Source organism: Hibiscus syriacus, unplaced genomic scaffold (assembly GCF_006381635.1).
Source record: "Hibiscus syriacus cultivar Baekdansim isolate YM2019G1 unplaced genomic scaffold, ASM638163v2 tig00011718_pilon, whole genome shotgun sequence".
NCBI classification, from domain to species: Eukaryota; Viridiplantae; Streptophyta; class Magnoliopsida; order Malvales; family Malvaceae; genus Hibiscus; species Hibiscus syriacus.
Genome location: NW_024062254.1, coordinates 881,478 through 905,987, shown reverse-complemented (window position 1 = coordinate 905,987; position 24,510 = coordinate 881,478). Strand labels below are relative to the sequence as shown.

Genomic DNA, 24,510 nt, shown 5'->3' with positions numbered 1-24,510 from the left:
ATGGCCTCATCATTCGCCCATCACATTATTCTAGGAGAAGTGTGGGTTAACATCCTTGTTTCCTTTGCTGATACAATAGCAGAGCAGTCATCATTGGAGTCTGAAGCCAAAGTTGTGTTAGAGAGTGGATGGTGGAATGACCATAGCAACGACACTTCACAACGTTGCAAGTGGCCTGGTATCTCATGCAACCCTGCAGGAAGCATCACCAAAATTGATCTTAGTGGTAGTCAAGATGGTGGAAATATACCACCTGGAATAGGTGATCCATATGCATTGGAGTGCATTGGCTTGTCCTCTTGTGATTTATCTGGTGAGTTACATCCTCCTCTTGGAAACCTTACCCTTTTAAAGTTTCTCGACCTTTCCAATAATTATATTAATGATCATATCCCTTCTGATTTGGGTCACTTAACCAATTTGCAGACTTTGTATCTTGTTGATAACCAAACTAAGGGATCCATCCCATCAGAAATTGGACTTCTATCAAATTTGGTTATTTTGGATTTAGATAACAACGTGCTTGTTGGCTCCATTCCTTCTGCTTTGGGTCAATTAACCAATATGGAAACTCTGTCCCTTGATGATAACCAACTTGAAGGTTCCATCCCTTAGGAAATTGAAAAACTTGAATGGTTTCATCCCCTCTCAGATTTCCAAGCTTTCCATGTTATCATATTTAGACCTCAGCTTCAACCAACTCTCCGGTTATGTCCCAAACTTGTCTTCTACTTGGCTTCGTATTCTCGATAATAAAAATGGTTGTTATAAGATTTCTCCCGATCCTTTTCGAGGAAACAAGGGGTTATCACGTTGTATCAGTTCTGTTGAACCATGTTTTATAATATTGTGATATAACAAATTAAGGCAAAATGTTTTAGGACTTGAATTGAATTTGTTCAAAGTTTTCAAAAATAATTCAAAGCCCATTAAAATAGAATTTGAGCACAAAACTGATTTTCTGGATACATAGTACCGATATTGTTATTACAATATCGATACTGCATGAACAATATCGATTATGTTCACATGGTACCGATACCAAAGGTAAGAGAAGTATTGATACTCTCTAGGTAGTATTGATACTACCAGTGTTTTCCAAATTGTTCAAATTCCAGAATGCAAAATAGGTATAAATACTCAAAGGGGTACCGATACTACTTTACACAGTAGTATCAATACCATGAGCATAATATCGATACTGGTCAGGCCCAACGGCTAGTTTATTTAAATATTATAAATGAAGTACCAATACTCATTAAAAGAGTACTGATACTCCCTGTCCTCGGCAGTTTTATTTTGCAGAAAAATTATCCCAACGGCTCCAAATCATCCCCAACAGCTAGAAACAACCACAAACACATTCCAACCTATAAAAACAAGAGGACACTTGAAGAATGGTTAGAACACCTATCCAAGCAATCAAACACAAGAGAAGAGTTTTTCATTCTTATTTTCCTTTCTCTTGTAAATATTAGTTTTAGTGAGCTTAATTTATAAACACCTACATTGTGAGGTTTTATTGTTTACATTTCTTAACCTTTGTAAAAGAGGAGTGATTATATCTTCGCCATTGAAAATATATAGATTTGTAAATATTATCTCTTTGTCCTTGAAAAAGAAAGAACAAATTAGTGAATTTGTTAGAAAATCATTGGTGATGAGCTAATGTAGTAGATATAGACTTTGGTTGAGAAAGTCGAACAACTATAAATATTTGTGCATCAATTTTCTCATCCATAAATCTTCTTAATCCCTAAATTTTCCTCAAATCCACTTCAACCCCTCTTTACAAAATATTCGATTGATCATTGAGCTTCACCGTAAATCCCTACGGGTTCCTTAAAAAGGAAAATTCAATATATCATAAAATGCCTCCCTATTGCAATATTTTCTACTATTCATATGTCTTAATTGTGTCTTTTTTTTATAAAAAAAAATTGACGATAGTTTAAACTGAATGTTATTATTTTGATTGAGATATGATAAAATCATATTTTAAGTATCTCTATTGGCATTATCGTTACTTTTAAACACTGGATCGATGATATAATGTTTCAAATACTGACATAATGTAATCGAAGAGTGATAAACTAAATACAACTCAAATAATTTTGAGATCAGATTTTATCATATCTCAGTTAACAAGTTACGCCAAACTAAGACGATCACCAATTTTTAATGAAAAATACGTGTTTAAAACATATGAATAGTTGGATGATCATTTTGTAATTTTTAATAGTCAATAGACTCAACAAAACAATATCTATAGTCAAAGAACTATTTCATGAACATAAACAAACCTACTATACATTTACCTGTATTCGTTTGCTTATTAAATGAACATAAAAAAATTTATTCATATTCATTTATTTAACTAAATAAATGAATATAAACAAACGTTATACAAATAAATTACAAATAAATCACTAAATGTTATAATAATTTACACTTCAATAATCTTATTCACCGACAAGAGCCTCCCATTAGATTACACGTCACATAGACTTGGATCCTTACTATAAACACGAATGTATGCAATTAAAAAAATCTTAGTTCCGATAATATTCCCTCGAAATCAAATGTAGACCATCGTCAAAAAACCTTGTGTGATTTAAAGATTGAAAATTCACTGAAATTAAACTTAGGGGACTGATAAAGGCTTTTTGGTAAAGTATATGGGTTAATTTTAGAATTTAACCTAAAACTTTCGGCATGTGAAAATGGATCAAACTATAATATTCCAAGTGCCTCCTGATAAAATCGCAGGAGAGCTAAGAAAAAGGCAGCAGCTCAAGGTAAGAAGAGAAGAGATACTCACGCTAAAACAGCTTAATCTTCAGATTTTGATTCCTTCTTCTTCTTCTTATCTAGATCTGCTCTATTGTTTCACGAAAGAAATCTCTTTGAATTTATTATTGGTGACCGAAAAGAAGGGGTTGACTCCATTCCAAGTTATACGATTAAAGCCGCCAGATTCTTGCCCAGACTCATAGCTTTTCTCATCACCAGAAAGTGTTAGATATTGACGAAAATCTCAAGTTTCTTGAATAAATTGAAGAAAAAATATATATATTGAAGCGTAGTGTGTGAGCTAGGAGATGGGTTCAGGCAAAGGTGGTACTTCTTCTGCTCAACAAATGGAATCATCCATACATGGAAAGTTCTCTCTTTTTCACTTTTACGTGTTTTTCCCTCCTGAAAATTTTGAAATTTTGTTTCCATTTATGTTCGTTTTTTGTGTCATTGAGGGGTTTTCCCTCATTTAATTCTACTTCACGAACTTGATTGAAGTTGGGTTTTTCTAGATCCTTTATCGTTTAAGATATTTGTCTAGTTCATTTATTAGATTAGTTTTTTTACTATTGTAATATTGTAAAAATCAGCTATTAAATTAACCGATTTCCTCCGAAAAAATATGCTGGTTTATAATTAGGTTGATTAAAATGAGTTGAATGTATGACAGAGATAAAAAAAATGAAGTAGATTTTGGGTTTGAAGGCACAAAAAGGTAATTATCAATTGAATACTTTCTGCATCTTAGATTAGTGAATTAAAGGAGGATATCATATGACTGTTTCTTGTTTTAGCTTATTCTGATTTGCCGTATAAGGAGAAAATGTTTAGTCAATGGAGTTTTCTGGACCCATAGCTGATAGATTTGTTAAATTTTGCAGATATTCGTGAGAGATATCGTCTTGAATTAGAAAATTTAACCTTGACTACACAGCCCTTCAAAACACTGAAGGTTTTCACTCTAGCTATCCTTCAGTATTTCACTCGATCAGTATCGTATCTTTTGGAAAAAGGTGGTTGGCTTATGCTTTCGAGCACTCTAATAGCTGTTCTTGGAATTTTGCTCATGACCGTTGAGGGTCCTCATGAGAAGGTAATCAAATTTGTAGGTTATCCTGCTAAATCCATCATTCTTTGTCATGGTTTTCTTTTGATATAATGCAGTGTACTTCTTTATGCCGTCGGAATGGTTTTTATTTGTTAAGAGTGAGTGCTTTGTATTATCTGCTAAATTTAGCTATGCAATTGAGGGATGCAAATGTTGCACAGGAGATTTTATCATTATTATTTGTCTTATTTTTAAATTATTAGATATAAAGAATCAAAGATGAATGGCTAGGATGATTAGTTACATATTCAGTTTAAATATATGGTCAGGATTAAAACTCTATTTGTAAACCTCGTATTGATAGCTGTAAAATAGCTTTACAGCCACTGAGCCACATTATTATTATTGTTTTCTCTCAAGTAATAGAAAAAATCTAGTGTGTGTGTGTGTGTGTTTTTTAAAATAACTTTTGCTTTCTTTTCCTTCTGTGTGGGGTTAGGGGAGGGGGTGGGGTGGGGTCTTGCCGGTTCTTATTGTGTCTTAATGATAGTATATATTTTTGAAACCTTTTGTTTACATGTAAGTTTCGGCTCGATATTGTTGAAGTCTTTGTTTCTCATTCTTATTTTTCATCATTTATTTTAATCAGATTAATGGAAACAATAATTAACAGTTGATGCCTTGATTATATTTTTTCATCAGCATGTTGAGGAAGTTTCTAAGTATGTTCGATTTGGATTATGGTGGATTGCACTTGGTGTTGCATCTTCAATTGGTCTTGGTAAGAACATTGATTTCAGAATATCTTTTATGTTGTCTGGAGGAGTGTGCACAATGAATAATTCATTGCTGTTATACCAGCCTGCTTTGTTTATTTTAACTCTTTCTTTCAACACTGGCTGACTTAAGCAGATGTAAAATGGTGGAATTACACAATTTCTTCTGCATTGAAGCATAGTTCTAATCTTGTAGATGGATTTCTTTGTAATTATTGCTGTTTTTAAATTTTATAGTCGCTAAGGTTTGTTTAATCTGTTTCTACCAAATGTAGTTGAAAAATAGAAAACTGGGATAATGTGATTATTAGAAATAACATTTCAACGATTGTTTCAAAGATTGTTGTGTATGATGTACCACTGCATTTTAAACACTTTTCCTGGATGAAAGGGAGGAAATCCATTTATCTGGTTTCTGCTATTCACACTTAATATATGCCAAGGAAATTTTTATGAAATCTGATCTGCTTAATGTTTATACTGCCTTGATACAGAAGGAAATTTTGTGTACACCAGAAGAAATAGATCGGAATCATGTGCTTTTCTAATTTACCTTTCTTATTCTAGGATCCGGTCTGCACACTTTTGTCCTTTATTTGGGTCCTCATATTGCCTTGTTTACAATAAAAGCAATGCAATGTGGACGAATAGACCTGAAGAGTGCTCCATATGATACAATACAGTTAAAGAGAGGTCCTTCATGGCTGGATAAACCCTGCAGAGAGTTTGGGCCCCCATTATTTTCATCGTCACATGGGTCAAGGGTTCCCATTAGCAGCATATTGCCTCAGGTGCAGGTGGAGTCTATCTTATGGGGTCTTGGGACTGCACTTGGAGAGCTTCCTCCTTACTTTATCTCAAGGGCAGGTGGGAATCACATCTTTACACTATGTACCTTATTACAATAACAAGGTTTGCTAGAAGAATCTGTTTATGGAAGGCTGATGAGGGCATTTCCGGAAGATGCCCCAATCTTATTTGCATTGGGTTTGATAAGTGATATAATGCTAACTTTGCAACTTAAGACTTTATGGTACTGACAGTGCAAAGGAGTTCCTTGATCCCACTTATCTTGAAGTTTTACTTTGATTACCAACTTAAAGGTTTTAAATGTTGTCTCTTAATCAAATTTGCTTGAGTTGCATTGTAGTTACCCCCTTTTTAAAAATATATATAATATTTTATTTTTTCTCCATGAATTTCAGACCCTTGATTGTTTTTTTGTCTGATTGTTGGTGGTCAAAGACTTGTATTTAGATTTCCGTCTAGCACTCCATACTGTTAGAATAATAACCGGCTCATGTTGACCTTCTGCTTTATCAGGCAGCAGAATTGATGCCTTAGAAGAAATGGATCATTCATCAAGTGAGGATAATGGAGTCATAGCTACTCGGCTGAGACAAATCGAGCGCTGGCTGTTATCCCACTCTCAACACATGAATTTCTTCACCATTTTAGTGCTCGCCTCGGTCAGTTATAATTTCATTGTTCTTTTCATTTGTTGCACATCAATTTGAATAATGCAAAATATTGATGCAGAATAAAATGTTTTATTTTTAGTGCATGTTTAGTGGTCCGACAGTTATATCTCTGTTTTATTTTCTGGATGCATGTTAATAAATGCACACCTAGGGCCTTCGGCCATACTGGCATAAAATAACAATGTTCTGATGCATTTTCTTCGGAGAAAATCCTTGTTTAGGACGTTAACTATATCATCCAGTAAAATTTTCAAGCTAGAAACATTGTTGCTAAGATAAATATAATGTGCGAATTTCCCCGTCAGTTGTGAAGTGTGGTATTATGTTGCTTGAGCAAGATAGAGAATCTTGAATTGTGTTCCATATGAGTTGAATGCGGATTATAAATACTATCTGTGCCATTTTTTGATTTATTTATCATGCAAACCTGCTGTTGATGAACTGAATCATGTTCAGGTCCCAAATCCTTTATTTGACCTTGCTGGCATCATGTGTGGACAATTTGGGATTCCATTCTGGAAGTTCTTTCTCGCTACATTGATTGGGAAGGCAATCATTAAAACTCACATGCAGGTCTGTGAATTGCGATGTTCTCATTGCGTGTTACATACAAGCTGAACCTCAACTATGATGCTTTCTTTGTGTTCATTGTTTGCCTTTCGGTATTGACATTGTCCAAAATGCTCCAACCCTTTTTGGTGCAATTGACTTCTACCAGACAAATGAGCTCCATATATTTTTATTATTCTTAATGAAGCTTGATTTTCTTGATTTGAAATCTGCAAGCATCGTAGAAGTATGTATCGTTTCCTTTTCTTGCAGACGGTGTTTATTATCTCTGTCTGTAATAATCAACTCCTAGACTGGATAGAGAATGAATTGATCTGGGTGCTAAGCCTCACACCCGGATTCGGTTCTTCCTTGCCCGCACTCACAGCAAAACTCCATTCAGTCAAAGAGAAGTACTTGGCTGCCCCTCATCCAGTGCCTTCAAATAGCAAGGTACTTTCCTTAAGCCGGTACAAAAAATCTATTTTAATCCCGAGTTTTACTCGACTAGCCTACTTAGTCAAATCCGATATTTTTTTTAACAAATCCGTTCTACCGCCTCAGGGAAAGTGGGATTTTTCATTTACTTCGATATGGAATACCATCGTGTGGCTTATGCTTATGAACTTCTTTGTCAAGATCGTCAATGCGACTGCTCAGAGGTACCTGAAAAAGCAGCACGATAAGCAACTTGCGGAGACTTTATCCGCTTCAACGCATTAAGATTAGGAATTCGACGAAAGCACTCGTCGTCCTTCGTCGTCATTCTCATTTACAAGTAGCTGAACTACAATTTGGTTGTCCCTCATGAATTACCATTGAAGTTCTCCCCCATTTAGAAGGTTGTATATATGTTATATAGTAGGGGAACCTATACAAACAGAAACTAGAGATTTTATTTATCCTTCATGTTTAATCATTGTTTTGGGGCTTTTGACTACAAAATTTGGGTGAATGCCCCTTTAATATCACAATTATATTTTAATGGAAATTGGAGTAATCTTTTGATTGAACAGGATTTACCTGTTGATTTTAGGATAATGTAATATTTAGTCCTTGAATTTAGTAATTTGTTTTTTCAATTTGATTTATGAATTTCTATTTGGTTCACTCTAGTCTTTGAACTTAGATTTTTATCTATTTTTAGTCCTAGTGATATGGTTTAATCTCATAGTGTCACATTATCATTAAAAAGGTTGTAAACTTCATGGGTTAATTCTTACATAAATAAATATTAACTTTACGAAGAAAGCAACTTCGGTGGTTAAAGGAATGGTGATTATTCTTATATGTCTCAGGTTCAAGTAGTAGTATTGGCGGATGCACTTATGATTGAGCTTGGGCACATGTACACCCTGAAATGCTATTGTATCCACCTTGAAATCTGAATTTTCTTCGATTAGTGACATATTTTATTGATGGTTTCCACCTTGAAATTCTATTTATGCTTACCTCATTCAAAAATTTTATACATTTAACATATACATGCTCACCCTAAAAAATATTTCTAGATCCGCCACTTAATAGTAGTAATTACAAGGTGTTTGAATGTTTATTGTCAAATGATTGAGAATTTTTATTTAATATTTTTTTAGTTGGAAAGTGAGTAGGATTTAAACTCTGTATACAAGGAGGTTAATGTTACTAACCACTAAGGGTGTTTCTATCGAAATATCACCCTTAGATCCAATAATTATCTATCAGGTACTCTCTTCCCTAATATTACTTATCTAGTACTTTTTTTGACACGATGAAAATAAAGAGCAAATTGCCAACTGTACATTTGCGGGGTTTTCTTCAAGCTAGCGCCACGTAAGAAAAGTGCGTATGGTGAACGTCTGACACATACGGAAGGCGTGAATCATGATCCGCGCCTTCCATTATGCACGTTGAATTATTGAGTACTCCATATTTTTTAAACTTAAAATAATCATAAAATTTTGAATCTTTTAATTATTAAATTAATAAATCATATCACAATTTTTTTTTACAAACTCAAATATTTAGATAATAATTAATTAAAATATAATAACATTCGGTGCACAATAGCTTCCAATATATTAAAAGAAGCAATGGTAGATCTTGGAAAATGCTAAAACCCTCACTATGGAGACATTATCCATTTTATCCAAAGTAGATGGTCCAACTTTCCCTTCCTACTAACTTTACCTACATAGATTTAATATTCGATGCTCATAATTGTATATATTATTAATGATTAAATAATAAATTTAATTTTTTTTAATAAATACACGGACCGAATGACCTCGATGATAAAAGAATTATTATTATTCCTTAAAATTCCGAATTCAAACATCAGAAATATTAGAGATACGGACATTCAACAGTAGGGTCGGTATTGGGAGGGAAACAAAGCATATAAAAACATCAAAAAGCAACTGCCATAATAAAAGATGAAGCAACATCACATCCACCTTCATCAGCATAGTGGGTGCCATTTACTTCTTTTCTTTTACCTTCCCAACAAACAAGAGAAGAAAAGGAAGGCCATTTACTAGAATGTCAAGGTCTTTTTTGTCATTTAAGTTTATGTCGATTCAGGTTCGAGTCATTTTGAGCTTAATTTTTTTTAATTTAGTCATTTTAAGTCCGTGTTTTTTGGATTAGATCACTAGAGATTCAGATCATTTTATGTTTTAGTAACTTCTTGTCCTAATAATTTGAGTTTGGTTCGTTTTAATCATTTTTAAGTTCGTGATATTTCGAATCCAGACACAAATATTGACTACAAATGAATCCATTGAGTGATCTCAGTAGTTAAAGAGAGTATTATTATCATTTGAGATATTGAGTTCAAGTAGTATAGTCTGTAAGGTGTGTATGTGTTGTCAATCAGGATTTTAAATCACAGTCCGAAAACGTGATAACTCCAGCGAAATAGCGATTTTGCCGCCATCCGAGTTACCCGCTACACCCTCAATAGTGCCCGCGACGGCCACAATCACAGTTAACCCGAAATGACTGAAAACGCGACCGTGACCACGATTTGAAACCCTGTTGTCAATATTGACTTCAAATACTTCTTACAAAAACTAACATAGCTTAGAACAAGGGCAAAGAATAATTTGGACTGAAAATGATAATATCCCATTGGTGGGGATCACAGACTAATAATCACAGCCGTTGATGAAAGCGAAAAAAGCTTAACACGTGGAGTCCTTTTCCACGTATCTATAAACATTTCACCTTAAACAGTAAATGTTTTGTTCAACAAAGCTATGTTTTGAAAACCGGACCGGACCGGATCGGCCGGTTCAATCGGTTCAATCGGAAACCGTTGTTTAGTTCAGTTCAATCTAAACCGGTTGAACCGTTATTAGTGAACCGACCATAACCGCTGAACCGTTCGAATCGGAAGTGCTGAAAACCGGAAAAAACTGGGATTTTTGTTTTTTTAAAAAAAAAATTAAATCAAACAACGTCGTTTGTTAAACGAGCCAAGTCGAACTCGAGTATTGCTGAGCTCGACTCGAACTTAAAAACTTTAAAAGTAAGCTCAACTTAACTCAAACTCACAAGCTAAAAATTATCAAGTTCAACTCAAACTCGAAATATAATATTGAAACTTGAACTCAAAAAGGTTTGAACTCAAAAAAAAATTAGAAGCTCGGTTGAAGCCTAAAATTCGAGCTTAATTGAAGTGAAAGAATAGTTCACTCAATGCTCATCAAAAGACTCCATGATTTTGAATGTCAAATTACCTCTATTATTTATAAAAGTTAATTGTGATGCGCTTCTATGTTTCTTAGCAATGTGAGATTGTTTTGTTCTCATATTTTTACTCTTTAAACTTTTGGGATGCTCTTCTATGTTTCTTAGCCATGTGAGATTGTTTTTTTAAAAAAATTAAACCAAACAATATCATTTTGTTATGATTTTTTTAACCCCAAATTTATTTTTTAATTATAGTTATATAATTATATTTATTATTTAATATGTTTTACCTTAAATATTATGTTGTAGTTAATTTGAATCATTTTGTTTCACTTAATTTTATGGTTTTTAACTTATATATGTTATGACTTGCTTTGAATATGACTTGTGATATAAAAAATTATTTTTTATTAAATATTTTTAGTATTTTTATTTAATTTTTAAATAATTATGACATCGTTCGGTTCTTCCGACCGGTCAGACCGATTCAACCGATTGAACCAGTAAACCGATAACATGATCGGTTCGCTAACCGGTCCGATTCTGAAAACCACGCAACAAAGAGAGTTTTATAAAGCACAATGAACATGGCTCCCAAGCCCCAAATGACCAAACGCCGAGACTCATTCAAACGCAGGATGCCGAGCTTGGGCATCTTACCCTTCGGCGGTTGTTTCGACGGGTGACGAAACCACACTCAGACGTCGGGTCTGGCAGAGGACGGAATCGAAGGCTCGGTCTGGCAGTTGGCCAAAGCTTATGCTGCCGTGAACGATTCCAGCTACCATCAGCTCATTTCTCATTGGTATAACATTGCAATGCCAAAGCTCAATAAACGTACTAAAATGTATGGAAGTTGTATATGGCTTCACAATGCTTATTTGCCATGTTTGCAGGTTGAACACACATGCTGTGATTGAGCCATTCATAATTGCAAGTAATAGGCAGCTGAGTGTGGTTCACCCCATATATAAGCTCTTACATCCCCATTTCCGGGACACGATGAACATAAACGCTTTGGCCCGGCAGATCCTCATCAATGCCGGCGGGGTATTCGAATTGACTGTCTTTCCGGGAAAACATGCCCTGGAAATGTCTTCTTCTGTTTACAAGAACTGGGTTTTCACAGACCAGGCTCTCCCTGTTGATCTAATTAAGAGGCAAGTCATATATACATGAGTGCATACACACATACGTACGTACACATACGTACGTACGTACGTAAGTACATACATATGACGTACATACATACATACATATATACATACGTACATATGTACGCATGTTCATATATCCATATATTTAAGTAACTACATTTGAACCCTTCATTTCTTTGCAGAGTTCGGAACTGTGGTAAACTAGATATTTAATATCTAAATTATTATTTTTGTTCCATTTTGATATTTAAAATTTACTTTAATTTTTTGAAATTATACCTAATGTTTAATTCAGATTTCTTTTTGGTATTCATTATTAAAAACTTAATGGTAATATTAATGTGTCACCATAAGAAAATACCACTTCATCATTGGAAAAAAAATAAAATGTCACATTAGCAGTTCTGTTTTAAAGACTTGAATTGTTTGACAATAAACGCTCAAATACTCTTGATGCTCGAACTCATAATCTCTAAAGATAACAACTATCCATTTAATCACTGATATAGATTGATCGGTGCTAAAATTTAAATAAATTAAAAGGGTGAGGTGTGGGTAAGCCTAAGTATCAAAATCACATAATCTAATTGGTCTAACACATCCTACCTTATCCAGGACCAAACTTTTCCACCACTTATTCTCTTTTCTAATCTGATCATCTCTAACAAAATCAAACTTGGCCAACAAAAAATACCATTTCACTCCCTATTCTCAATGGCAATGGCAACGGCAACCCAAGCCTCCCTTCTCACTCCCACAACCCTCCACACCGGCAACCGAGTCGCCGTGCCATGGAAGCAACCGTCATCCGTAAAACTCCCTACCTTCAAGTTCACAAAACGTACCACCATCAAGGCCGAAGCAACCGAAGAGAAAGCTGAGTCGACGACCGCCACAAAGGAAGCCCCGGTCGGGTTCACCACACCCGAGCTCGACCCGAACACCCCGTCACCGATATTCGGCGGTAGTACGGGTGGACTTTTACGTAAGGCACAAGTGGAAGAGTTTTATGTGATCACATGGGAGTCACCCAAGGAACAAATATTCGAGATGCCGACGGGTGGTGCAGCTATCATGAGACAAGGTCCGAACCTGCTCAAGTTGGCTAGGAAAGAGCAGTGCCTGGCTCTGGGGACTAGGCTTAGGTCCAAGTACAAGATCAAGTACCAATTCTACAGGGTGTTCCCCAATGGTGAGGTCCAATATTTGCACCCCAAAGATGGTGTGTACCCCGAGAAGGTGAACCCTGGCCGACAAGGTGTAGGGCTGAACTTTAGGAGCATTGGGAAGAATGTTAGCCCTATTGAGGTCAAGTTCACTGGCAAGCAGGTCTATGATCTGTGATTCAATATGATACCATGATATGTGATTGTGTTTGTAATTTAATCACTGTGTTGGTTTTCTTATGTTCATCGATGTGTCAGATTTTATGTTCGATTCGATAAACTTGATTGTTCTAAGGATATATTTGTTTTGTTCGATAAGTCACATTCGGATTAGATCCGATTCGAAATAAGATATATTCAATCCAACCCAATTTGCATACTAATCTGTAATGGCAGAAAATCAGGATTCTTTCTTTAAAACCTAAGAGAGTTTGGCCAAACAAATTCATTGTTTCTGATGTTTAGTGTTCTTAAGCTGATTCACAGCTTGCGTCCCAGGCTTCATATGGTGCAATTAGGCCACCGGACATTAGTGTGGGTAGCTTTCACTTTAAGCACCAGATTGTTCTCGAAAAAGTTGGCCGGCCGGAGCTCGAATCCGGTGCTTATTGTCGGCATCAAAGGGAAATCTTCTTGGTATGGTACACGATGATACCTAATGTGTCATCTCCCCTGCTTTGATCAACATACGTTCCCCCTGCCCTCTTCTCCGACTTGTTATACGGCGTAACCCACACATTGTACTAGGTAAAGGCTCCCCGAATTTGCGGATAATCATCGTCGGTCAAAAGCGGACCTGCGATCGATCCCGGGATCAAACAGTAGCGACGAGGTTACCCATTTTAGTCCTCTTGTTAGGGTTCACAACCAAGGGATCAGCCGAGTCCGACCCGAGTTCAACTTTGGCATCCGACTCGGTCTTAGTCGTTTCACTAACGACCTTCCAATAACTCTTTCTAGGTGAGCTCTGGTCATTCACTCTCACAGTTTGCAATTTGGACTTGACGAACGAGATGGACTCACCATCCACATCAAGGTCAAGGTAATAGGTGAGGAAATGGTCATGGTGTACACCTAATGTGCTTTCAGCCAATAGTGTGCCATAAACTTCCTCATTCTTAGGTTCGAGCACTAGTTACTGTAGGGTATTTTAGCGTTTATTGTCAAATGGTTGAGAATCTTTAGAACAAATACTACCACTTGTAAGAACGCTAGATTAATAAAAATACGTAATCAAATTTTATTTTTCGGGGTAAACTACATAAATGGTATAGGATGCTTGTATTTTGGTCACCCAACTTTTAAAATCTACAATATAGTCATCGAACTTTCAGTTTGTTTTCAATAAGCTCTCTAACATTACCTCTCGTTAGTTTTATATGATGTGGTACGTTACTGTTATTTTTAAACTTAATAAAAATTAGAAAAAAAATATTCTCAAACGATATTTGTATAATTACTCTTATTTTAACGATAGCTATATCGGTTCAATTTCTAGGTTTTCAAGTTTCTACCAAGGCAAGGTAGTTGTATACCCCAACTGATCTTAGGCTTTGCAAATTGGACCCATCTTCTTAATTTGTGACCTAATGGACTCGGTTTTAACCGAACAAATCGATACTGGTCTAAGAACTTCTAGGGATTTAAATAGCGATTCGTTTTCAGAATAGCATTCGTTATATAACGGCATCATTCGAAAGCGTTATTACATGACCGCAATAACCCTCGTTATGTCTACAATCACGATAAATACAATGCAATAAAAATACACGACCCTACCCTTCTCATTCAGCTCTCAAACTTTCCATTGATAGATAATTCAACATTGTTATACTGTCAAAACATATGAAACGAGAAGAAAAAGTATGGTATAATATATTTAAAAAGATTTTGTATGATTAAGGGCGAGTAAAACTCGATTAAATTAATAATTTTATAAAAGTTGAACGTTCCTATTTCAACCCGAAATGCATATGGAAATCGAAGAGCACGCGATCAGCTAACATCAAGGTCTTGAAAGATCCGTTGGAGGAGAACATCTTGGAGAAATATGAGTTAGGGAATGATTTGGGGAGAGGCGAGTTCGGGATCACGTATCAATGTATCGAGCTAGAAACCGGAGATGCCTAAGCGTGCAAGAAAATATCCAAGGCGAAGCTGAAAACGGATATCGATATCGAAGACGTAATGAGGGAAGTCGAGATCATGAAGCATTTGTCCAAGCATCCGAATTTGGTTAGATTTAAGGAAGCTTTTGAGGATAATGAAGTTGTTTATCTTGTAATGGAGCTTTGCCGGGACGGTGAACTTGTCGATAGAATCGTCGCTAAAGGACATTATACGAAACGTGCGGCTGCTAAGGTTATCAAAACTATTTTGGAGATTGTCAAGGTAACTTCTTCGACTCTAAAATCTTTATTTTTTTTATTCTCCATCGCTAAAACATTTCTTCTTTTATTATTCGCCGCTATATCTTTGTTTTCGTCGCTAAAACTATTTTCTTTTATTTTTAGCCGATATATCTTTCTTACGTCACTAAAACTGTTATCTTTATTTTCGCCACTATATCTTTTTCTTCGTCGCTAAAACATATTTTCTTTTATTTTTTTCGCTGCTATATCTTTTCCTTCGTCGCTAAAGGTCATTTTTACATATGCTTGTAATCGTGCGTTGATATTTTACATATTTTTTTTCCAATTATGAAGGTATGAGGAAATTGTTACATGTGTGCCATGAACATGGAGTTGTACATGGATACAAAACCTACAGCAAGCTCCAAACTTCAATCTAGGTGAGAATGTGGTAACCAGGATTAAGCGGTTCTCACTGATGACATTTTATAATTTTTAATAGTAGAGTGACTTAACAATATTCTATAACCGGAAGATCATTTTGTAACTTTTAATGGGCGGATGATTTAATAAAGAAGTACCCTATAATTGAGGGACCATTTGTATACTTTACCCTAAAAAATTAATTTCATAAGCCTAATAAATTTGAGAAGATTAAAAGAGTACAATTCGTAATATGAATTAATAAACATAGAACTATCATTTATTATTGGAATCGTATTTTACATGATATTATCTGCGGTAATACAATTCTAAATAAAGTTGACACTTATAAAAAATTTATCGATGTGAAAAGAACCACAAATATCAACATTTGACACATATATTACGACGAGACAATAAAATAATAACTAAATAATTTGATCTTTCTCGATATTTAATTCTAATTCCGTACTTACAAGTTACCATATCTTCGGCCATGAAAGCAGGCCTAACAATATTATACATTCACGTAAGATTGAGAAAATTTAAATTTAATTGACATTATCATTATTATAATATATAATAGAATATTGATTCGTGCATGTAAAAATTTTTAATTTATGTTTTTTAGACTAATTTCTAATAATTTTGACTCTTAAATAAAAATAATAATTATGTTTAAAATACAGATATAAAGGACGGAAATAAATTAATTCTTCGAAGTAAATCATACATATGAAGAAAAAGAAAGAGAGAAAATGGTGATAAATACCTTAATATATCCGGAATCGATTATAAAATTTAAAAATTATATGAAAAAGGGCGAAGAAAAGTCCCACAGGGGCGACCTGAGAACACACGAAGTGACCGAAAACTCGTGGATAACATTTAACCACTTCAAATCCGAGAGTTAACGTCGTGTGTTCTGAGGTCGACCCAATTGGACTCCTCCGCCTTTTACCAACATTTGATCGCATTTATTCGAAAATTCACTCATAACTTAGAGAGCACACACAAAAATGACGGAGGGGGTTCTTACAGGGTCGACCTGAGAACATACGAAGTGGTCAAAAACTTATAGATAAGATTTAACTACTTCGAATCGGAAACGTGATGTGTCTGATCTCGGGTCGACCCGGTCGGACTCCTCCGCCAATTGCCAACATTTGCTCATGCCATGGAAATGCAGAATCAAGCAGCTTATAAATCTATTTTTCAGTGATTTAGTTCATGCCTTCAAATGTACTACACAATGGTGATACAGTACAAGTCTTTCTTGCCAATAAGTCAATGTCAAGTACAACCATGTACTCCATGGTTCCAAAACCTTGTAATTTGTACTAACCCATTATAAAATAAAACGAAAATTTTAAATTAAAACGAAATAAAAATTAAATGTTCGGTACGATTTTAAAAAAATTTAAAAGTTTAAATACTAAAACAGACTAAAAATGATTGTTTATGTAGTAAATGCGTAGTTTACCCTATGATGTAAGTAACATAATAGGCTTATATATACAAAAGGTTCCCAACGTATGCTCGTTTTTCCAATTTAGTGTCTAAAGTTTTTTTTCTAATTTGGTGCCTAATGTTTTTTTGTTCCAGTTTGGTATCTAACGTTTCATTCCGTTACTCAAAATGGGTCACACCTTGATCGTTAGTTTTCTCCATTAAGTGACACATGTCACAATATGATAATTTTAAAAAAATATTTAAAAATTAAAAATATATATATTTTTTAAAAAAGAAAACACAATTTTTTAAATAACCCCAAAACTTTCATTTCAACCTCTAACCCCTAAACCGTTCGGCCGCCCCTCTTCTAAGCTCGTCCGCTCGGCGATGGTGGCTTACCAAACCAGTTGAGTTTTGGTCGGGCAGGACCGGTGAGCTCAGCTTCGGTGGCGGTGAGGTGGAAAGGCGATGATTTCGACTGGAAATCGCAAAAATCGAACAGTGATTAGGGCTTTTCATCGAACTTTCAACTCCACCACGAACGGCGACAACTGGAGGTGAGTGGATGACTAGGCTATGATTGATCCGGGATGGCGTTTCCACTGGGCTAGGTGGTGATGACTCCCGACGAGCAGTGGCCGAGGTTGGAGGTGGGCGACTGAATGGTTTCATTGCGATTAAGCTCGACGGTGACTGATTTCGGGTGATCTGAGGGTCGGGATGAGGTCGTTGATTGCTACTGAGTTCGGTGGGAGCAGCGGTGTACACCACCACCGGTCGAAGAAGGGTGGTTCGTGACGGGGTTAAAGGTTAATAATGGGTTGAAATGAAGGTTTTCAAAGTTTTGGGGTTATTTCAAAAGTTTTGTGTTTTCTATTTTAAAATATATACTTTTATTTTTTTAATTTTAAATAAAATTTTTAAAATTACTAGATTGTGACACGTGTTATTTAACAGCTAAAATTAATGGTCTGTCACGGCGTGACTCATTTTGAGTTACAGAATGAAACGTTAGACACCAAACTAAACACAAAAAAAATGTTAGACATTAAATTAAAAAAACGAACATCCATCGGGTACCTTTTGTATGCCCTATCCCAAGCATCAATGGTGTCAAGTACAACTCTGTACCCCATAATTCCAAACCCTTGTAATCTGTACTATCCCATTGTAAAATAAAATGAAATTTCTAAACTAAGCTTAGCTAACACTTTGACTACTATTTTTATGTACTAAGGGGGGAAAAACTCAAGTTTTAACCTAATTGATTCTCATAAACATTTTTAGAAGATAATATTTTCGAATTCGATTGCGAAGAGAACGACGAATATCGACATTGGACACATGGTGCAAGTAACATTATCCCCAGTATCATCACCAACAAAGGTTTAAGAACGCGTGTTATGATGAGACAATAAAATAATAATCGAATGATTTGATCTTCTCCGATATTTGATCATAGTTCCGTCCCTACGAGCTCTCGAGTTCCAAAGAGTTGGCAAATACATTACAAATATGCAGAAGTAACAGCAAAAGTTGAATTTCATTAAATAAGTTGCAAAGAATTCACCATATGACACCCTGCATATTACCAACACAAATTCTCCTACAACTAGAATCCTATTTACAACCATCCTATACAAGAAACTAAACACTGCCTAGGAATCTGCAACGAAATTTTTCGAGTCGAGATCGGAGCAAACGGTGTCTATTTCCGGATCACATCGGCAACGTACATTCTCCTGGAATAAGAGAATCCTATTACAAGTATCCTATAGGGGTAGGAACTGAACACTGATACAATGTGCCTAAAAGTATCAGCAACAACAGCAAACAAGGCGTTGACGGATCGGATTCCGCCCGGTTCGTCAATGTACAAAGACGTTGACCCCAATCCTTGTTCATCTTCCAGCAACCAAACCTGCAACAACAACAGAAATTGCCAATCTTTGCACTGTTCTTTTGTTTCTTGCAGCTAGCCAAATTTTCATACTCTTTGATCACTTCAATGGCAAGGGCACCATAGATATGCGTCCAAAAACTATACTGTTCATCGAGATTAGCAAACCTCATATCCTGCAACTCTTTCCTCGAGTACATTATCTTTGTTGAATCCATGGATAAAACCTTTCTTGCAATCCACCCCTTCTTGATCTTTTAACTTTCTACTCATCAACTTCAACCTTCCCCTTCTTCTTCCTCTTCTCGTATTTTACACTGCAATTTCCAGTTGTGGAGAGTGGGAATGGTCCGATCAAAGCTGTATCATCAACGACTTCAATCTTTGGAGGCAACCCGACAGGAAAATCAGGATCTTTGGCGGTGAAAATTCTCCCAGCTTCAGGATCAACCAAAGGCTGTTTCTTTTCGGATTCCATTGCAGTTTGGGAATCCAAGGTTTATTTTTCCTTTGATGATCCTTTTGTTGACAAGCTTCAATGGCATCGACTCCAAAGGAACAATCATTCTTTTCTCTCTGCAAAAACCCAGAAAGAGGGAGAGTTTTCTCATCGAAAGAAGGAAGACCCAGTTCTTGATTTACTTGAGAAAGAAGAGGAAAACATTGGGTTTTCTTTTTGGGACTGTTATCATCATCCATGGTTGGTTAACTGCGGCTGATGGTGGCGCCAATGAGAGATGACCGAGTGTTCTGGGATTTTAGGATTTGGCTTGGGAAGTATTTAGTACTTAAATTAATAGTTTTTATATGCTTTAATGCTTAAATGTTTAATAATTTTTAAAATCATACTTAATATTTCATTTTTATTTCATTTTACCCGTCATTTAAAACTTAATAGGTTTAATATTTAAACTAAATAAATTTAGGGACTAATAATAAAAAATTCTCTTATCTTAGAGTTTGTAATAAAAAAATTTAAATATTATTAAGAGTTGAGAAACATTAATTTCTTTACATTTTTAACCTCCAAAATTGAACTAGATAAATTGAGAGATAAAAGTAAATTCTCTTTCATCTTCTTTAAATCCTATGATAACCATTAATAAATGCTTTAAACATTAGAGAGAGAAGCATAGATCACAAATTTTTTTTAAGTAGTCAGAAATAATTATAATAATCTTTTGGATAAAATACACGAAAAGTTCTCCTATAGGGTACTATTATATTAAGTCTCTCGGTTATTAAAAAGTTAAAAAATGATCCTCTGATTATAGGGCGTTGCTTTGTTGAGTCTCTCAACTATCAAAAGTTATAAAATGGCCACCCGACTATTCATTATGTTCCAAACTCGTCATTTTTTGTTAAAAAAATTAGCGGTTGTCTAAACTTGACGTTAACATGATGATTAGGATGTGATAGTCGTTTGAGATTATAAGATCATATTTTATCATATCATAGTTAATAAGTTAGCATTCAACTTAGAATACCATAAATTTTTTGACGAAAAGGGACGAGTTTGGAACATAATAGATAGTCGATGACCATTTTATAACTTTTGATAGTCAAGAGACTATAGTCAGAAGACTATTTTGTAACTTTTAACAATTGAATGACTTAATAAAATAGTATCCTATAATCAAAGGACCATTCTTATATTTTACCTAATCTTTTTTAATAATGGATAACGTGAACACATCTCACCTAGAACTTCAAAGATAAAACACAATAATCCCTTTAACAATAATCACTAAACCGTACTGGGATGATTTTACCCATTACATGTATTCTTGTTCAGTATTGCATTATGAGTTATGGGTTATTTAGTTTGCCGGTCCTTTGGCTTCTTGATGGCTTCTTGTTCAGTCTTTGTTTCTTTTTCCTTCATGGAAATAGATATAGACATCAACAAATCAAAGACTGCCCATCACATTTCCATTAGTTCAAATCTCTCTCAACGAAAACATTCATACAAATTTATGAAGCGTAACAATGACCAAAGTATAAACCAAACCATAGTCGTCAATTTACGACAATATCCGAAACCGGAAACCGACAGAAATTAAACGGATCAACCCAATCCTAAGCTTACCATTGTCATATATGAAAAAAAACATAAGAGTGTATATATAATTAATATTTAGTGATCAGATTAAAATCTGCATTTCATTATGAAACCAAACTATTCATAGGTTGTGGAAGTTCCAATAACTGGAGGAGAAACTCGGGTTGATTTGCTTTTCAAGTCTTGGGTGCCGCTGCCGCCGCTGCTGGAGGCTTCAACAATGGTTGGAGAGCCTTGACAACGATGCTCATGTTTGGACGGAACTCTGCTTCATACTGCACACATAACGCTGCCACAGCTGCCAACTGCATCAAGCAGGGGCATACCACATGCGATATGTTAGTACAGTGTGCTTTTTACGAAATTGAACTCGTTCAAGTTATGCTGATACAGGATAAGAATACCTTAGCAACGGCTTTAGGAGGATACTCTCCCTTCAGTTTTGGATCTACGCATTGTTTAACTTTGTCTTCGCTCAGTCGTGGGGTAGCCTGAAATCGAGAAAACCGAATGTTCAAGTGTTGACCGAGTTTTAGGTGAAAAGATTAGGAGAAATAAGAGAAAGAATAAACGCACCCAGGTAACAAGACTCTGCTGTCCACGAGGCATTGTGTGGTCAACAGGTTTCCTTCCCGTAAGAAGCTCTAGAAGGACAACCCCAAAGCTGTAGACATCGCTCTTTTGCGTCAACTGACCGGTCATTGCATACCTAGAAAACATCCGAGCCATAAAATAAGATCCAAATCCTATATAATCTTTGCAGCTCTGCAAAAGGCAATAACTGGTTCAGTTTGAAAGAAAAAATAAACAATATAAAGGGATTTGAAAGATACTCTGGAGCATGATAGCCGAAGGTTCCCAAAACTCGAGTAGAATGAAGACGAGCAGCCATGTCAGGAGCCTGGTTTGAGAGGTTAAAATCTGCAATTTTGGCTTTGAAGTCTTCAAAAAGAAGCACATTGCTAGATCTGATATCTCTGTGGATAATCGAGGGTTGAACCTTCTCGTGCAAGTACTCCAAGCCCCTTGCTGCATCAACTGCAATTCTTACCCTCTGCATCCAGTCAAGAACTGGCCCCGGTTGTGCCCCTTGAACTCCCTTCCTTCCTATGGTTCCCAAAAGCAAGAAAAGTGTCAAACTAAACGAGTCCATTCTGATCAGACATATCTATATCGGAATGTGATGGCATCACGAACCATGCAATATGTCATGAAGCGAACCCATCGTTGCAAACTCGTAGGCAAGCACACGGTGATTTCCTTCAACACAGTAACCTTGCAACTCGACAAAGTTGTCATGCTTCAGTCTTGAAACCATGGAAACCTAACCATAGAAAATTCATGCAAGGGAAGCGTCAATAAAGAAGGGGAAACATGACACGAAAACAACCCGAATTTTAGAACTACAATTTGTTATACACACCTGGGACAAAAACTCTACATTTGGCTCGGACTCGGCGGAAACATCAAGCTTTTTAACAGCCACAGCTTTTCCATTGTTCAAGTCGGCATAATAAACTCTTCCATAAGAACCCTCACCAATCAAAGCCTTTGATCCAAAACTGTCGGTTTTTTCTTTCAATTCTTCCAATGGTAATGCAGGAACTTCGATAGGTGGTGGTGATTTTTGAACTTCCGGTTTGATAGGAGCCAGCACCTTTGAGTTTCTATTATGCCCTGAAAGGCATGAACAATGAGAGTGCAAGTAAAAGTCAAATATAAAATAAATAAGTCAATCTAGGTCGATTCCTAATTCTTGCCTAAATCATAACAAGCTTAAGACGCCAAAAAAGGGGTTTTCCAGTGGCTCAGTCACGTATACATAATACAAATAGCACTTCATACTTTCTGGTGAAGAACCAACAAATAGAAAATATGCCTCCCATCCCCATTAACCCGAGTGTCGTAAATACTAAATTCGAATAAGATCTGTAAAACTTAGTAATATCTGTATTTGAAAGAAAATGACTACAGCATTCACAATGCCAAAGGATTTCTAACAGTAAATCGGAATTATCGAATCATGTAAGCCACAAAGTAGCATACCATCCGTATGATCCTTGGGTGCTTTCAAGTGCTCGTTTTCGTGTTGTTGATAACTCTCGTCTGCCTGACAGGAACAGCAAAGCCAACGACGCATCCTTGATCTTTTCTTCAAATACAAATTGCAAGTATTTTCTAATTGAACAAAGGAGCCTCAAGGAGGTGCATGTGCCTGCGTAATTTCACAAAACATCCATTCATAATCCAACGTAAACATTGTCAAAACAGATCATTTGAACATAAAACATAAAAATTAAATAAAGCAACAGAACATACAGAAGAAAGCTCAAATTTACATCATCATTGCATTTCAATTACTTCATGGTAGATAAAATTATAGATAAAATTAATCATAATCAATTAATCAAACGTCAAGAGATGATTCTCAATAAAATTCACATCTGGAGCATTCAAATAAAGATAAAATTGTACGAGAAATGATACTCATTAAAAGCCTTGCTGTCAAGCCAGGCCGATTATACTCGTTTACCATTAAACTAAGGGAAAAAAGAGAAATTAAAGATCAAAAAGCAAACAATCCGAAAATCAAACCACAACACTGAAAAATTAAGCCCCGATTATAAAATGGGTTTGCTTAAAATTCAAGAAAGAAGTCCAAGGAATCTAAATATAAATGAAACCCTCAAAATTCCTCTTCGAAATGAGAAAAAAATAAAAAGGGAAAAGAAAGGATACAGATAAGAAAACTGAAACATTAGATTTCAAGAACTAAAGGATTAAAATTGGAAACGAAGAAGGATACCTGGATTTCCCCTCTATTTTCTCTCTTCCTTTTCCGATTTGTTGGAAGAAATTTCTCTCTTTTTCTCTTCCTCTTTCTGGGGTTTGTTACCAGCTTTATTGGTTCCGGATGAAGGGATTTGTTAAGGAGAGAGAGCGAGAGAAAATAGAGAAGGAAAACAAAACTAAGAGAGAGACGGAGATAGAGAAATTGAAAGAATTGTAATCTTTAAAAGGTAGTTTTTTTTTCTCCCTCCTATGCTTTTGCTTGTTTGTGTCGAAGGAAAACGAGAGAAATTTTTTGAAAAGGCCTAACCATTAATTTACTTCCAATATTTACATTTTTATCAATTTAGTCATTTATCATTATTAAATTTCATCCCTAAAAATCAAATCATTTTAAAAAAAAGTCAATTAAAACATAATTTTGATATGGTATTTATATGGTAGATTAAGTATATTTCATATTGATATGATATATTATTTTAATAAATAATTTCAAAAATACATTAAAATATTTTAAAAGTAAACATAAAATACACATATATTATTATTGTAAGTTCTCGTGTCAACTCCGTTAACATTTTAATTTTAATTTTAATTTTAATTTTATAAAAATTGCCCATTTTAAAATATTGAAGGTAAATTTTGATATGTTTATAATATTACAGTTAAATTTAGATAAAAAAGTATAAGAGTTAAATTAAAAAGGTGTAACTATTGAGGACTAATTTTATCATTATCCAAAAGTTTATAAAATATGACTGAGAGGCAACGGAGGGAAAAGTGATAAACTGAAATAATGATTAATGAATGGAATATTTCCACATATTGTATAAATAATTTAATCTAACAAAATATATAATGAGTTGAGTAGTTTGTGAAAA

General features: G+C 35.1%; 4 protein-coding genes across 6 annotated transcripts; 3 read left to right on the top strand and 1 right to left on the bottom strand.

Moving 5' to 3' along the window:
• Positions 1-615, top strand: LOC120204787 (probable leucine-rich repeat receptor-like protein kinase At1g35710). The gene has a single exon (XM_039204806.1). The coding sequence runs from the start codon at positions 1-3 to the stop codon at positions 613-615; it is 615 nt and encodes a 204-aa protein (XP_039060737.1).
• Positions 616-2,773: 2,158 nt separating this feature from the next.
• On the top strand, positions 2,774-7,628 carry LOC120204876 (vacuole membrane protein KMS1-like). Its single transcript, XM_039204889.1, has 8 exons — positions 2,774-3,159; positions 3,678-3,889; positions 4,547-4,625; positions 5,188-5,487; positions 5,944-6,089; positions 6,558-6,674; positions 6,924-7,103; positions 7,215-7,628. Exons 1-8 carry the CDS (start codon positions 3,102-3,104, stop codon positions 7,371-7,373), a joined length of 1,251 nt encoding a protein of 416 aa, XP_039060820.1. The 5' UTR covers positions 2,774-3,101; the 3' UTR covers positions 7,374-7,628.
• On the bottom strand, positions 3,561-23,839 carry LOC120204878 (PTI1-like tyrosine-protein kinase 3). 3 transcript variants are annotated; one of them, XR_005523985.1, is made up of 10 exons: positions 23,646-23,837; positions 22,886-23,054; positions 22,263-22,516; positions 22,037-22,163; positions 21,673-21,946; positions 21,416-21,548; positions 21,244-21,330; positions 20,890-21,144; positions 8,642-8,644; positions 3,561-3,574 (listed from the first exon to the last, which is right to left on the bottom strand). XR_005523985.1 is itself a non-coding variant. In XM_039204891.1 (8 exons), the coding sequence occupies exons 2-8, from the start codon at positions 22,977-22,979 to the stop codon at positions 21,016-21,018; spliced, it is 1,098 nt and encodes a 365-aa protein (XP_039060822.1). In that variant the 5' UTR covers positions 22,980-22,986; positions 23,646-23,839; the 3' UTR covers positions 20,835-21,015. The 3 variants fall into 3 exon arrangements, 2 of the variants coding, with proteins under 2 accessions (XP_039060822.1, XP_039060821.1); XM_039204891.1 differs by lacking the exons at positions 3,561-3,574; positions 8,642-8,644 and having other exon boundaries at positions 20,835-21,144; positions 22,886-22,986; positions 23,646-23,839; XM_039204890.1 differs by lacking the exons at positions 3,561-3,574; positions 8,642-8,644 and having other exon boundaries at positions 20,835-21,144.
• On the top strand, positions 12,128-12,894 carry LOC120204879 (photosystem I reaction center subunit II, chloroplastic-like). Its single transcript, XM_039204892.1, has one exon. The coding sequence runs from the start codon at positions 12,197-12,199 to the stop codon at positions 12,824-12,826; it is 630 nt and encodes a 209-aa protein (XP_039060823.1). The 5' UTR covers positions 12,128-12,196; the 3' UTR covers positions 12,827-12,894.
• Positions 23,840-24,510: the final 671 nt, after the last annotated feature.